This window comes from Sinocyclocheilus grahami, unplaced genomic scaffold (genome assembly GCF_001515645.1).
Source record: "Sinocyclocheilus grahami isolate Dianchi unplaced genomic scaffold, SAMN03320097.WGS_v1.1 scaffold354.1, whole genome shotgun sequence".
Classification (NCBI taxonomy): domain Eukaryota; kingdom Metazoa; phylum Chordata; class Actinopteri; order Cypriniformes; family Cyprinidae; genus Sinocyclocheilus; species Sinocyclocheilus grahami.
In genome coordinates this window covers 391,550-405,474 of record NW_015505533.1, presented here as the reverse complement: position 1 = coordinate 405,474, position 13,925 = coordinate 391,550, and the positions used below count along the sequence as shown (strand labels likewise).

Genomic DNA, 13,925 nt, shown 5'->3' with positions numbered 1-13,925 from the left:
TTAATGTCTTTAAAGCGTTGCCAGTTTTTTTCTTTTGTTCAATACATTTGGTCAAAATCTAGAAAAGATGATGCTGTATTGGCTATGACAAGTACCGGACCAAGACTCTCTTTGTATTTTTTCTTTTTGAGTAAAGAAAACGCTGTACTTTATTATTATTATTATTATAGAAAAAGTTTTTAAAATAATGTTATTAACCGGTATTTTTTCTACTAAAATCGGTTTCTGAATGGTATTAATACAGAGGAACACAGGGACAGAAACATTCAAATACCGATTCTGCTCGGAGTGAACCGATCTATTTTTTTTTCTTCTGTTTTTAAGCCCTGCTTTATGCAATTGACCAATATCGGCATCGGTATCAGCTAATAGTTGATTGTTAAAATCGGTATCGGCATCAGCCAAAAAATTCCTATTGGTGCATCCCTACTGAATTTAATATTGCTTCATTATGCTTTCTAAAGATGAAAATGGCCAAAGTTTAATGGACAGTCTATAGTTTAAAAAAGTAAGAAAAAAATGAAATTTGCATATGCAGAGACTTTATCTCTCCTTCCTTACATGGGCGACACGCATATGATCAAAGATAATTAGTATTTTAACTGTTTAATCTGTCTCCTCGCCACTATCACCATTAGCATACATATATGCTGTATACTAGGGATGCATGATATTGGATTTTGCCGATATCTGATATGCCGATAATTTTCTACTCATTTTGGCCAATAGCTGATGCCATTATATAATAAATTTTAATTTTGGTTAATTTTTAACAAGAACTTATTTGTTAGAATTAAATAAACAACAATTAAGTTATTTTAGAATGACGGTACATTGAAGATTTGAAAATAACTATAAATAAACTATATATTAATCACTGCATTTTTTTTCAGAAAGATGCAGTGGTAATCTTAACATTTTATTTTATGATTTAACATTTGTAAATGGTCTAAAGCAAAAGAGTTGTAAGAATTTTGAAAAACTTTTAGAGCTCATAATTTGTTAAAAAAAATATAACACGTTATACAATATTACACATTGAATAAATCAGTATATATAAAAAATGTTTTTTTTCATGTAAGCTATAGCTTCTGACCTTTAAATCAAAACATACTCATGATTTTATGGCATCGATTACTGCTTTATTTAATCAGAAACACAGTCTAAATATTACTTGTGTATTTTGCTTTCATCTTATTAAAAGTAGGCCAACAGCGCACCCTACATATTAAAACTTCTTACTGAGCGGGCGTTAGGACCTGGGGGCGGCTGCCACTGCTGCACCTGCTATTACTGTTTACTCTATCATACACCGAACGCGTCATTCTGTACGTGCTTTCAGATTAAATGCAGCGATCCAAAACAGTGAATCTAATCATCACAGACAAACCTTTGCTTCAAGAATGAGCCACAATGCTGACGTGATCTAATCGCTAGCACACCCTGAGCTCATGCGAGTTAATGTATTCCTCTAATTGGCAAGACATATCGGCATAATGTTTCATATCGGGCCGATGCCGATATTTGCATTTAAAGCCATCATCGGTCGATTCCGATATTGGTCTGATAATATTGTGCATCCCTACTGTAAACTAATTAATTTACAAATGGAGACTAAACCTAAAGGAACATACAGTTACACACATGCTGCAGTAAGAGCTTACGGCTGAAGTGAAACATGTTCTCTTGAGTTTGAGAGCAGCATGTTTGAATATGATGAACCTGTATGTGGTGGAGGATTTTCTGGTCACCTTTCTGCTCAGTGATGAGGTGCTGTACGATGACGTCTGTCATGCTGTCTCTGTAGGCGTAGCGGTCCTTATATAAGCCATGGACCGTGCTGAAGATTAGCTGGAAAAAGGCGATGGTGCCGTCCTGACAGCCTAAAACCTGCACAACACAAGCTTCTGAAGAGTGTGATGCTCAACCACCACAAATATCCATCAAAGAGCTCGCAACCACACTAATTAAAGAATGCAAATCAAAACACAAAAAGAGTGACATATCGATTGATCGCTCTCCTTTTTAAAATAATTTTCCAATGTCTGTGAAAGACTGGTGACTGATTTATAAAACACAGTTTGAGAGAAAAACAGAGCTGTGATTTTTAAACCAATATGTGAGGTGATTTTCACATAACTAATTAACTCAGTCACACATCTCCGCTCTGATTAGATATGCACTGTAAGAGTTTACACCTTTAATCTCTCCTTCTATTAATAAACAATAGCTTTAAATAGAGGCGAGTGATGACAACAGTCAATCTCACAAACATATTTCACCCCTCAAAGAAGAAACAAAGGAAGAAATTATCGATTGAATGGAAAAAATGGTCTATTTTGTCTAAATTGTCAAAGTATTTAGGACCATTAGGGGTTTTGCATTGTGACATTATTTCTTCCCCTGACTAATTCTCATAACTCTAAGGCAACAAAAAATATATTATTATATATCATATGTATTATTATTTGCACAATAATATATTAAAACAAATTTAGCAATGAATATAATGACAGTAACCTTTTTTTTATTTGACTTTTGAGATGAAAGGTGAACTAGACATATTTTTGTGAGATTCACAGGCTTTTCTTTATTTATAGAATTCATTTTGATTTAACACCATTGTATCAGGTTTTTCGTTCAAACATGGTTGCATCATGTTAAGCACACTTGAAATGGTTACTTTTTGGCTTAACTTGATGTTTTCATTTTGAAAGAACATGTAGCTCAAAATAAGTTTTACACTTCCCACCATGCTTTGCACAGGACTGGATATGGGGAGACAAAATGTCAAAAAGTGTTATTTTATGCAATTTTTAGCAAGATGAGAAAATATGGAGACTTGTTAATGCCTAATATTGTATTATGATGGCCATTATTTGGCTGAACTTGCATAAACAGTGGTTCTACACGATGGAAACATGTTATCTCTACTCAAACACTTCATGTAGGATAAACTAAAGCAAACTGAGTAAACTCAACTTAAAATTAGACATGTCCAAATAACATGATTCAGTCATGTGGAACCACTGTCCATGATTTACGATGTTTCTCTTTGCACATGTACAGTATTATGTGATGCATCCGTATAGTCTGTATTTTTTTTATTTATGCATAGGTAAACATTTATATATATATATATATAGTATACTCATAGTCAAAATCAGTCAGTAGGCTAGTTGTGTATAGGTTTTACTGTTTTACTTCATTGTTGTATGCCTGTATTTATGTAGCACCGTGGTCCTGTGAGGCACGACATTTCGTTCCACTGTATGTCACCACATGTAGCAGAATGACAATAAAGCTCTCAACTTGACTTGACTTGATAAAGCTCCTAGCACACCTAACTACCCTCATGAATGAATGATCCATGAATAACCCGAGAGATGTCTGACCACATAGTTGGAGTCTGGCTTGACTCGGCAGGTCCAAACCCAGGAGCTCTGCTCCCCGATGGTGCCCAGCCGGACTCCGTCTCTAGTGTAGAGCGAGGCCTGTTTGTCAGAGCCGCCCATCACGATGTACTCGCCCTTAGAGAAGAAGCTGACGCAGCACGGGTCGAAGCTCAGCTGCCGGTCCTTCCCGATCTGCAGAAGCATGAGAACATGCTGCGGCTCTTTTACTGCTTTCACATAACATGCTGCACTACTCACTGCCATAAAACACGATCATCTAACACCAACTCTGAAATGCTGTGCCAACCTTCTGTGGTTATTAGACAGCCAAATATTTAAAATAAACACTTATTCTAATCAGCTTAAGACCTGTCGCCATCTGAAATACTGGGGGATCACATAAAAATGTGGTGATATTCCTCAGGGAATTTATTTTTATGCTATGACTCTGATGCAGATCTTCACAATTCTGTCTACAGATGCAGTTCAGCATAAAGCCAACTAAACCTAAAGCCTTAGTATCAGGAACCTTATACAGACATTTATTATCACCGCACACACACACACCATTCACAAAAACATGCACATCTGCACTGTCAGCTTTGTAAAAGAACACCCTTAAAATCACCTGCACAAAACTGATCATATATGTTGTTGATAAATGGCTCAGATGTTTGCAATCTCTGGTTGTATCAGAGCGAGTTTGAGACGATGCAGCGATGCAGTCAGATATTCATGATGAAGCTCCTCCAGTTATCCTCAACACTGGGAGAAGCTACTACACTACTGAATAACAGCCCTTTTCATTTTTTTGGATAAGTTGCTGTTTCCAGTTATTACAAAGTTAAAAGCATTATGGTTTTAAGAGGCTGATGAGTATTTTCACTTCTGAAATGTTCTCGGAGCACGACATTTTTTTTCAAAGCAGCTAAAAGCCTATGGCTGTGTGCGAAACACAGAAACGCACGCACACACACATTCAAGAGTGATGTTCACCATCAGCCCCCTTCACTCTCAATAAACTACGAGCTTCTCACTGGATAGAAGCGTCTGCTAAAAGAAGAAACGCAAATGTACTTCTTAACCACTTGGCTCCATTGTAGTATGCAACCATTCATTCAATTCCCAATTACCTGTAGCGTCTCGACCAATCTGACACACTAATTTTTATTTGATTTAACAAATCAATTATTCATTAGATTAACAAATCGTCACAGTCCCCTAACTCAAACTGGATGCCAGGATTTCTGCTGAACACCATCCCCTCCTTGGTCACCATGACAACTAATCATGATATCACTGGTTTTATGGAGAGGTCAGCTAAATATCTACAGCGGATCTAAAATATTCATAATTAGTTATGGTTAATTATTCATATTTCCCATGAGCTGATTCGCTACATACCTTTACACATGCCTTTTTGTGGCTGCATATATAGAGCTGACAGAGGAAGAGAGAAAGCTAACAGGATAGTCATGTTTTTCATTTGTTATGAACGCATGTCTGTCTTGTGTCTGGTCTCTCACATCTCAGCCGTTGCAGTATTTGGCCAAAAAAACCATGCCGCAGTGGTTTGCTTTAGCGAACATCCCCTCGTCAGTGCTGTTCCCTGTAAAGAACTGCAGCGTTCAGGACAGCGAGAATTGGAATTTACGAGCTCTGTGAATAGCAGAGTAATGAAGGCAGCATGTTTGTTCAGACAGCACTGGAGGTGAGCGACTACATTACAGCTGCATAATGAGCACTGCATATTTTCCTTTAATTACTACACTTCCCATGCTCACCTGAGGCAGCACACATGTGTGTGTGTGTGTGTGTGTGTGATCATAATGTTTTCCAGCAGAGCTGACGTCTTCTATAAAACATGATCACTTTCACTCAGCTCCATGTATTTATAGAGAACGTAAGGGAAATACTCCTGCTCATCTGAAATGAACTATTGTACTATGTTAAGTCCCAGTCGTGATGGATAGTCTGTGTGGAGTGTTTAGCAGATATGATGGTCTCAGTGTTTCATGGTCCTGACGCTATAGGGAAACACAGATCTGTCCTTTTGAAGCAGGAGATAGGACAAGTAAAGGCAAAGATCAGGCAGCACTAATCAGATTGGAATTAGAAACACTACATGACTGATTCGCAGTCTGGACGAGTCAACAATAGTGCCCAAAGTCAGAGCCGGTCTGCAGAATTCGGGCAGTCAGAGCTGAGAGATTTCACAGAAAGTTGTGTCGTGCAGTGGTTCTCAATTCCAGACCGGCCCCTGCTCTGCACAGTTTGCATGTCTCCCTTATTTAACACACCTGATTGAGATCATTAGCTTGTTAGGAGAGAGATCCATGAACTGAACTAACCAGCTGATGATCTCAATCAGGTGTGTTAAATAAGGGAGACATGCAAAATGTTCAGAGCAGGGGCCGGTCTAGAATTGAGAAGCACTGCTGTAGTGTCTCATACACTGTGTATGACGGTAAGAGACGGTGATATCAGTCTGGTGTCTGAGCCTCCGCAGCTCGACAGCGCCACACCTTTAGTGTGAATCTGTGGAGAGAAATAGAACTGCAGCTGCTCTAATGGATTCGATTATTCTCAAGTGACCTTACGCTCCAGATCAAGTATGCCACAGTCAAGCGCTTCCGCTGCTTCCGCTCGTGTGTACGTGGGGTAAAGCAGCGGAGCTTTTATTATGCCACAGTCGAGCGCTTCCGCTGCTTCCGGTCGTGCGTATGTGGGGTAAAGCAGCGGAGCTTTTATTATGCCACAGTCGAGCGCTTCCGCTGCTTCCGGTCGTGTGTATGTGGGGTAAAGCAGCGCTGTTTTATCATACTAGATACATTTGAAAGTTCTGTTATAATGCTACTCTGTGCGGTCGTCACCGGTCTATTAAAACGCACAACATATTAAAGTGTCTTTGGTGTTTCCATGTTTTCTTCAAAACAAAACCGTAAATCAAGGGGTTATGACATCATTGGCAGGCGACACAATGACACGATGGACACGCTCCGTGTCACTAGTTAAAATTGCTTATTTCTCTGGATTTAAACATTCTTCGAAACATTTGGGATAATGTAAGTACACAAGTCAGTAAAATATATAACACCGTTCTAGTGGTTTTTGGATATTTTAATTACAAAATCTTACATATTGTGCCTTTAACTATCAAGAAGAATAGCTGAACATAAGTTCACAAATAAAATGATTAAATAAATGTTGCTGCATTGAGTTATTATTTTGGAATAAATGTAAAATGCTTAAAGACACATTCATACTTGGCTTTAATAAAAAGAATATTGATTGCATTGTTAAAGTAAAAATATAAAATAGATTTTCTTTTCTTTTTCTGCTAGTGTAAGTAATGTTTATTTAAGAAAATGTGACTGGGACATGCATTTATAGACGATAGACAATATCCAAATACAGACGAACAAACAAAAGGACCTATGAGTGATAGTGTTCAGCTACTTGATCAGTGAGCACTTCTCAGTCAACACTAAATCTCTCTCTGGCGTGAGTTTGACATGATCATTTGTATTGTCACAGCATAATAAAAACATATTCCACACACAAACCTGCTTCCCACTGAGCTGGTAGAACGACAGCCTCTGTCCCCAATCAGCCACTGCCAAGATATCGTTGTGTTCATCCCTGAAACACACACACACACACACACAAACACACGCAGTGTGACACATGGCCATTCAAGAACACTGAGGAACATCTATCCTGTCCTGTGTGCTTTATCGGAGACATCTGCTGCTCAGACTCCATCATCATCCATCACCTACAGTACCTACTGACTGAGGAGAAGGTGCTCATATGCAACCCCACAATGCAATGAGCTGCGTTTCAAAGACACACTGATATAAACATGTATACATGTATGTAAACCACTGCATGTCTGTGAAAGTGCTAATTATTTCATATGGAGAAACTGCCAGCTTTACACATTACTGCACCTGTAATTCAGCTTTACTTTTTATACCCATTTTTATCAAATGACAGTAGGTGTGAATTCACACTCTGACAGCTCTAGACATATATAAAGCATATATACATACTTGTTTTTGTTTAAATGTGATGTGACGGTGAGAGGACACACTGCTGTTCCTGCACACCTCTGATTACACCGGTAAAACACCGTGTTTGTAGGCTGAAGTTTGGGGAAAAGGAGATTTCCACTTCCAAAACTACGGCGTGAAAACGGTTTACAGGCTCAGTGTGCTGTTCTCGTGTCAGAGCTAGACTCTGACATCAGGGACGTGACACAGATCAGATCCAACCCTAGTTAAATCATTCATGGTGTTCAGGAACTCTGAAGGAAAGAGGCTCTCCAAGACCAGCACTGAGGAGTTCAGAGAGCTTTTACTGCATTGCCAGACTGAGTTTAACACTTTCTCAGGAGTCTGAGCAACAGTGACAGCGAACAGCACAGATCAGAGACAGTGGAGTGTGTGGCTGTAGATGAACTGAATGACTAGAGCAACAGAGCCCCCTGCTGTCTGATGTGCAAACTGAGCACTCATTATGAATGTACACAAATAAACACTATTGACAAAAACTAGAAGAGCATCTGACGCTAAAATAACACTCCATCACTGTAAAAAAAATGCTGCTGCAATTAGTTATAGCAACTTAATAAATAAACTTAAATATTCAACTTAAGTAAACTGAAGTTAACTAAGCCTATAATTTTAGATCAAGCACGAACACTTACTTGGACGGGTTCCAGGCAATGGACCAGATGGGCGATGAAGAGCCCCCCGGACGCTCGATCTTCACCTTCTCCTCTCCATTCTTGTTTCTGACGCTCACCACTCCATTCATCATTCCCAAAGCCAAGTACTGGCCGTCATTAGTCCACCTGAGATCACCAGCAGACACGTCACACATCACACAGCCCTTCACCGCAGCACAGCGTGATAAACCTCCTCAAACTCACCCGCAGCACGTGATCTTACTGCTGACTTTATGTTTGGAGACAGACTTCTGCTCCGGAGACCACAGACCTGCAACCCAAAGCAAACACGTCAGAGAAAAGAACACTGCAGCGTTTGTCAAATCTCTTATCACACAAACAGCCTTCTGACTGCACTACGTTCACTCACATTCATGCACGTCTTATCTGTCAAATCAAAGCCGAGTTTGCCATTAGGTCAGAAATTTGCTTCCTCTGGACATTAACGTGTGTTTTCTGTGATACACTCACTGCTGTTCTGCTATTACGGCATCATGTGTCTGAAACATAACTCTGTGTTTGACTCACTCAAACGTATGTGGTTCAGTGATCCGATCCGATATTCAGCCGGTGGATCACCAGAAACATCTTAATACCAGGTGCTAACATGATATTTTACAGCAAGCTTCTGTGGAAGCTTCTGTCACGAAAACAAATTCCTCGTATGTGTAAACATACCTGGCAATAAAGCTCATTCTGATTCTGAATCAATAGTTCACCCAAAAATGACAATTTGCAAAAAATAGCCTATTCCCGAGAATATAGTCCATTTTGGACTATCTGTAGCTTGTTTATTGAAGATGCAGGACAACCAGCTAGCAGTGCATTACGATTAGGGTTGGGAACCGAGAACCGGTTCTTATTAGTCACCACTGATAAGCTACTAGTAAATATAATGTAGAAACTTACAATTTCTGTGAAGCAGCTTTGCAACAATTGTATCGTGAAAAGCGCTATTCAAATAAAAGTGAATTGAATTGAATTGATTAAGCACCTGTCAGTCTCTCGTTTCAGTTGTCATTGATGTGTCACAGTAGTGAATGGGTTTGTGAATGCTGACACACACACACACACACACACACTCACCGAAGTCTCCTGAGGAGCACGAGGCCAGCTGGTGTGTGACGGGGTTGTAAGCCACACACTGGATTGAATCATTGTGACTAAGAGAGAAAACACACACAAACACACTATCAGTGAAGTCTGGTCTGACGGACGGCAGCACGGCATGATGGGACCCTGTGACTAAATGAAACACTAAGATAATAAACGTCATCATAATTATATGATTATTATAAGCACAGAAGCTCACGTGTATTTGAGGATGCCCTCCAGTTTGGAGGTCCAGATGATGATGCTTTTATCTGCTGAACCGGATGCGAAGCGTTTCCCTGCGGGACAGAGAGGAGGAAAGTCACACAGACGCACATGATGCACTCACAGTTAATCAGATACAGGATGATATCATTACCAATCCATCACGCTCCCTAAGGTCGCAAAACTCTGGACTTTTGGTAGTACCTAGGATATCAAAGTCCACTAAAGGAGGTAGAGCTTTTTCACATTTAGCACCCAAACTCTGGAATAGACTTCATGATAACGTTCGGAGTTCAGACACACTCTCTCTGTTTAAATCTAGATTAAAGACACATCTCTTTGGCCAAGCATTCACATAATGTATCTCGTAACCTTGTACTTCAGTTTAGGGTTGGGAACCGAGAACCGGTTCTTATTAGTCACCACTGATAAGCTACTAGTAAATATAATGTAGAAACTTACATTTTCTGTGAAGCTGCTTTGCAACAATTGTATCGTGAAAAGCGCTATTCAAATAAAAGTGAATTGAATTGAATTGATTAAGCACCTGTCAGTCTCTCGTTTCAGTTGTCATTGATGTGTCACAGTAGTGAATGGGTTTGTGAATGCTGACACACACACACACACACTCACCGAAGTCTCCTGAGGAGCACGAGGCCAGCTGGTGTGTGACGGGGTTGTAAGCCACACACTGGATTGAATCATTGTGACTAAGAGAGAAAACACACACAAACACACTATCAGTGAAGTCTGGTCTGACGGACGGCAGCACAGCATGATGGGACCCTGTGACTAAATGAAACACTAAGATAATAAACGTCATCAATGCTGACACACACACACACACACACACACTCACCGAAGTCTCCTGAGGAGCACGAGGCCAGCTGGTGTGTGACGGGGTTGTAAGCCACACACTGGATTGAATCATTGTGACTAAGAGAGAAAACACACACAAACACACTATCAGTGAAGTCTGGTCTGACGGACGGCAGCACAGCATGATGGGACCCTGTGACTAAATGAAACACTAAGATAATAAACGTCATCATAATTATATGATTATTATAAGCACAGAAGCTCACGTGTATTTGAGGATGCCCTCCAGTTTGGAGGTCCAGATGATGATGCTTTTATCTGCTGAACCGGATGCGAAGCGTTTCCCTGCGGGACAGAGAGGAGGAAAGTCACACAGACGCACATGATGCACTCACAGTTAATCAGATACAGGATGATATCATTACCATCTTTAGCATAAGCCACACAGTACACGGTGTCTTTGTGTCCCTTCAGCGGCTGAATCAGCGTGCCGTCAGCTGTGTCGTACACCTGCACACACACACAGACACACACACACACACACACACACACATATCTTGGCAAAGGAGAAGTGCTCACTAACACAGATTTAGACAGATTTGTGAACAATATTTGAGAGAAACAGGCCTTTTGTGTACATAGAAAAAGTCTTAGATCTTTGAGTTCAGCTCATGAAAAATGGGGGCAAAAACAAAAGTGTTGCGTTTATAATTTTGTTCAGTGTATATTTGGACACTGACACAATTACAGCGAGTGTCATGGCGGATGCCCAAATCAAGTAACATTTTATAAATAGTACTGTTTTTGTGTTTATGTAGTTTTAAATGGTTTTCAGGCGAGAATGTACTTGTTTATAGTTCAAATATGCAGTTTGTTAATAAAGACAACATCTATTTGAAAATTTGCGTGTTTGAAAAACATTGCGTGTTCGTGATTGCAGTTGCATTGTTTCGCCGTTAGATGGTGACAAGAGATGGTATACAATATTATATTATATTATATTATACGTTTCATAATAATATATAATTTACTTTAAATAAAAAATATATAGGCCTATTATAGTATATAATAAAGAGACGTTATCTCCGGGTCCAATACGTGGCTGGTTATCGTGCACATCAGCAAGTCACTGATAGATTTTTTCCCCCAGTCTTTGAAGCATATTTCCTACATTACATCATTTTTTTGTTTAGTCATTTAATTTAGATGTGTATTTCTATTTTACTGCCCTTTTTAATTATTTCGTTTATAAATTCATTTTAAAAAAATGAGTAATAAAGTGTACAATAAAGTACAATCATATCCTTATATTATAATCACATTGCACTTGAATAAAGGTAAAGGTGTAATCTGCCGATTGTCCTGCAGGTGACCGCATAAATCTGTCTTCTTACGATGCACTGAGGGCTTTAAGATTACTCCAGAGTACTCGTAGATCTGCGCTGATTTTCAAGTGCTACTTAAGTTACGATGCTTTTGGGAAACGGACCGTAATATTAAGATCAATCGTACAATCGTTTTTACGAACTTCTTAGGCTTACAAAGCTTTTTCTTAACGCAGTCCTGAGCAGCAAAATCACCCTCAACAGATGAAAGTATATTAAAGGGGTCATATGATGCGATTTCAATTGTTCCTTTCTCTTTGGAGTGTTACAAGCTCTTGGTGCATAAAGAAGATCTGTAAAGTTTCAAAGACTAAAGTCTCAAATCCAAAGAGATATTCTTTATAGAAGTTAAGAGTCAGCCACGCCTACCTAAAACGGCTCGTTCTAACACGCCCCCACATGTCTACCTCACTATGTGGGAAGATTTGTGTAACGCCGCCCAAATGTTCACGCTAAGAAAGAAGACGTAACTTTTATTCTCGCTGTAGTATTCTTGTTGCCGCCACTATGTCGTGAAGGCACTGTGTGTTTCGTTGTGAAAGCGAAACTATTTTGTTTGGTCTTCCAAAAGAGGACGATATCCGCTTCGTCATGCCTGGAGCTGATCCGTGCTGGTCGGAAATACATCAACTTAGTGCTGTCGATCGCCGGACCGGCTTTCACCGTGGACGAAGCAGAGTCCAGCCCGGGGTCGTCACATGTGGTTGCTGCAAGCCCTCCGGACGCTCCTTCGTCGAATCCGCCGGCCGTGCCGATCTCAACCCCGCTGCCTCCGCTCACTCTAGCCCGCCGTGTGTGACGCTGTGTGATTCATTGTGAAAGCGAAACTACTTTGTTTGGTCTTCCAAAACAAAGACAATGCTTTCCTCAGCAGATATTCAAACTAAAGTTTATTGTGAATATGAGACTGAGCTGAAGAATGAATGCTGTATCAGATGCAGGTAATCACACTCTCAGTCCATCTCTCTCTCATGATACTCTACATAATACAGCAAGCTTTTAATACAGTAATCTCTTAATGAAGCAACTCAACGCTCCTTCGTTACTAGCTCTGAAGTGGCGTTTCTGAATTAGTAGCGGAGACTGGGGCTCAGCTGTTAAACTGTCAAACTGAGATTTGACTCTGTGGCGGAAGGAAGTAGTTCTGCACAAAAGAGGGATTTACAACACACTGCGCTGTCGTTTCTTACGTATTTACACACTTGTGCCGTCGAACTGTTGTATAAACGCAGTATCACACGAGTAGACGTGAGATATGGCTGATTCGAGTAAGTGTGCCGATATACAGCCATATCTCACGTGTGATATTGCTTATGTATGCGTGTATACAGTATATATATAGAGAGAGAGAGAGACGTATTGTTGTTCTTTTCCTTAACAGCTTAGCTCTAAACCAGTTCAAAAACAGCTTCGTGTTCTTCAAATACGAGATATTCAGTATCATTCAGATATTAATAATAATATAGCTTCTGAAAATATTTTGAAGAAGATTTTACTTTATATTTTTTGCTTTCAAAATATGTGTAATTTTGTTATGCGTTTGTCATTTTTATTAGTTTTTAAATGTCTATATAGTTTGATTAATTTCAGTTTCAGTTGCTTTAGTACTTCACATTAAACTAAATGAAAATGAGAAATGTTGCTGAATTAAAAGTTGGTTTATATGATATTTTAGTCAACATTTATTTTTATAGTTTTAGGTTTAGTTAACTATAATATAACCCAGATGTGAACGGGTTTTCTCTGACCTAATATATGGACTATAATATACAGTATATTTGTAACGCTTAAAATATGTTTATATTCTTAAAATATATTTTCAAAAATATACTAAATATCTAGAAATATATAGTGGGTGAGCCCATATTAGAATCAGTCTGAGCACACTTCAGTAGCGCAGCGCTGGCAGTCAGATTATACATTTACTGAATAGCCCTATATATATATATATTGTGATATATAAGTAAATATATTGTCACATATTTTTCAATATATGCACTTGTCCTGTTGTGAGAGGAAGGTAAGGCTGTTACCAGAACGCGGTTTCCAGCCGCCACGATGAGCTGCGAGCCGTCGGGTCTGAAGGCCAGGTCAGAGATGCTGCGCACACACACACACACACACACACACACACACACACACACACACAGACAGACACAGACACAGACACAGACAGACACAGACACACAGACACACACACACACAGACACACGACACAGCGACACAGACAGACACACACGACACAGACACACACGACACAGACAAACACCACACAAA

The 13,925-nt window shown here is 39.6% G+C and overlaps 1 protein-coding gene across 1 annotated transcript in view; it reads right to left on the bottom strand.

The window, feature by feature from the left end:
* Nucleotides 1-13,756, bottom strand: part of ift122 (intraflagellar transport 122 homolog (Chlamydomonas)) — a gene marked incomplete at its 5' end in the record, with an annotated part of 31,761 nt that extends 18,005 nt beyond the window's left edge. The window contains 11 exons of the mRNA XM_016229533.1: nt 1,752-1,890; nt 3,396-3,587; nt 6,962-7,037; nt 8,107-8,253; nt 8,332-8,398; nt 9,214-9,290; nt 9,440-9,518; nt 10,304-10,380; nt 10,530-10,608; nt 10,689-10,773; nt 13,682-13,756. Coding sequence (XP_016085019.1) covers nt 1,752-1,890; nt 3,396-3,587; nt 6,962-7,037; nt 8,107-8,253; nt 8,332-8,398; nt 9,214-9,290; nt 9,440-9,518; nt 10,304-10,380; nt 10,530-10,608; nt 10,689-10,773; nt 13,682-13,756 — 1,093 coding nt within the window. The remainder of the gene's footprint in view (nt 1-1,751; nt 1,891-3,395; nt 3,588-6,961; nt 7,038-8,106; nt 8,254-8,331; nt 8,399-9,213; nt 9,291-9,439; nt 9,519-10,303; nt 10,381-10,529; nt 10,609-10,688; nt 10,774-13,681) is intronic.
* Between the last annotated feature and the right edge of the window lie 169 nt (nt 13,757-13,925).